At 44.2% G+C, this 1,556-nt stretch overlaps 1 protein-coding gene across 1 annotated transcript; it reads right to left on the bottom strand.

Moving 5' to 3' along the window:
* Positions 1 to 45: 45 nt before the first annotated feature.
* LOC108059204 (cyclic GMP-AMP synthase-like protein) lies at positions 46 to 1,358 on the bottom strand. The gene is made up of 2 exons (XM_017144346.3): positions 1,107 to 1,358; positions 46 to 1,050 (listed from the first exon to the last, which is right to left on the bottom strand). The coding sequence occupies exons 1-2, from the start codon at positions 1,288 to 1,290 to the stop codon at positions 131 to 133; spliced, it is 1,104 nt and encodes a 367-aa protein (XP_016999835.2). The 5' UTR covers positions 1,291 to 1,358; the 3' UTR covers positions 46 to 130.
* Between the last annotated feature and the right edge of the window lie 198 nt (positions 1,359 to 1,556).

The raw sequence follows: 1,556 nt of genomic DNA, 5'->3' as shown, positions 1-1,556 counted from the left end.
ATTAAGCATTTTGAAGGTAATTGCCAAATAACATTTATATAATAGGCGATTAGGCCTTTCTTTTATTTCGGTATTCATATAAATTTATGTATTTCCGGGGCATTAAGATAGAATAGACTATTTCAAGCCCTCATATGAATTTATGTATATCCGGGACATTAAGATAGAATAGACTGTTCAAGCCCTCAATCCAGCCATCGGGATTGGAGGAGCATTGGCTCTCCCCGTCAGTTTTGATCTCATCGGCCAGAGCTCGGGACTTGACATCTTTCAATGCGTTCAAAAGAGTGGATGCGCTGTGATGGTACTTTTCAATCTTGGCCTCGTAATTCGATCCGATTTGAAGCATGTCCACGGTGTCCACAAGGAATCGCGACACTTTGCCCGCCTGCAAGTGATTGACAAAGGCCTCCAGGACCGCTATGAAGCAGTCGCCCAGGTCGAATGGCAGCACCTTAATGTTCCGCAATATAATCGTCTTGATCACATCGATCGGGAGGAAGATCTCCTGCTGTTTAAGCACTTCGCCCATCATAAGCAGCACCTTGTTCGCATGGCAATTCGATTCCATAAGGCAGCGTTCCCAGTCCGGGGCCCAGACCATGAAGCTCCGCTTGTCCAAGGGTACAGTCGCCCTGGGAACGGCGTACCAGGGATGGTTGCGCAGACTGAGACCGCCCTCGGGAACCTCCGGATATGGTAGAGGCCACTTGGAGAAGTCGAATTGCAACACGGGCTTACACATCAATTGCGAGGACGTGCGAAGATTAATCAGGGAGAAACTCATCTTGAACTCGTCACTGTTCAATGAAAAGTTCTGGATTCTTTCCTCGTCGTTACTTATGTTGGAGAAAAACCAGCTACTAAAGGCATCCCGGTGGAGAAACCCGTTGACAACGGCTGGATGTTCCACCAGCTCCCCAGCTTGAAGCATCACAAATCCAGGGCGTAGCTCATCCTTGATGGGTTTAAGTTCAAAGGGAAATTCCACGTTTATTTGAAACTCATACCTGGCTTCACATATTTTCGTGATGGCCTCCGAAGAGTTTCCTGAAATGTTAACCACTATGTATTTCTCTACCGGACAGAGTCTCTAATCTGCTTACCCATCACGCCAAAAGTGTACAACATCCCGTCCGACCTTCCGGCCCAGTTCAGATTTTCCATAATTCGATGCTGCACTTTGAAGAGCTCGTCCGGAATATCATCTTTTGGCTCGCACATCAGCTTTGATGCTACCGAATTCAAAGCGATGGAAAATTTCTTACACGGAACGTCCGACGTATTCATTTTCTTTCACAAACTTTAAGGTTTCGTTTTTAGGTTATTAATTGTGACGTTTGTCCTTGTGGTCTGATCTCCAGGGATGCACAATCACGATAATCGATAATTTAGAGTTGCCAAGTATCCGATTGTAAAATTTATCCATTTTACAACACTTTTTTTAACGCCAATCGATTTTGAATTGAATTACGAACTCAGAGCGGAATTACATTCTAATTCCAGCTAAAATATTAGAATAACAGTATTTGTTTATTCAAATGTTTAACCATTTT

The sequence above is a fragment of the Drosophila takahashii genome, chromosome 3L, assembly GCF_030179915.1.
Source record: "Drosophila takahashii strain IR98-3 E-12201 chromosome 3L, DtakHiC1v2, whole genome shotgun sequence".
NCBI lineage: Eukaryota > Metazoa > Arthropoda > Insecta > Diptera > Drosophilidae > Drosophila > Drosophila takahashii.
This window is presented reverse-complemented; position numbering and strand designations above follow the sequence as displayed.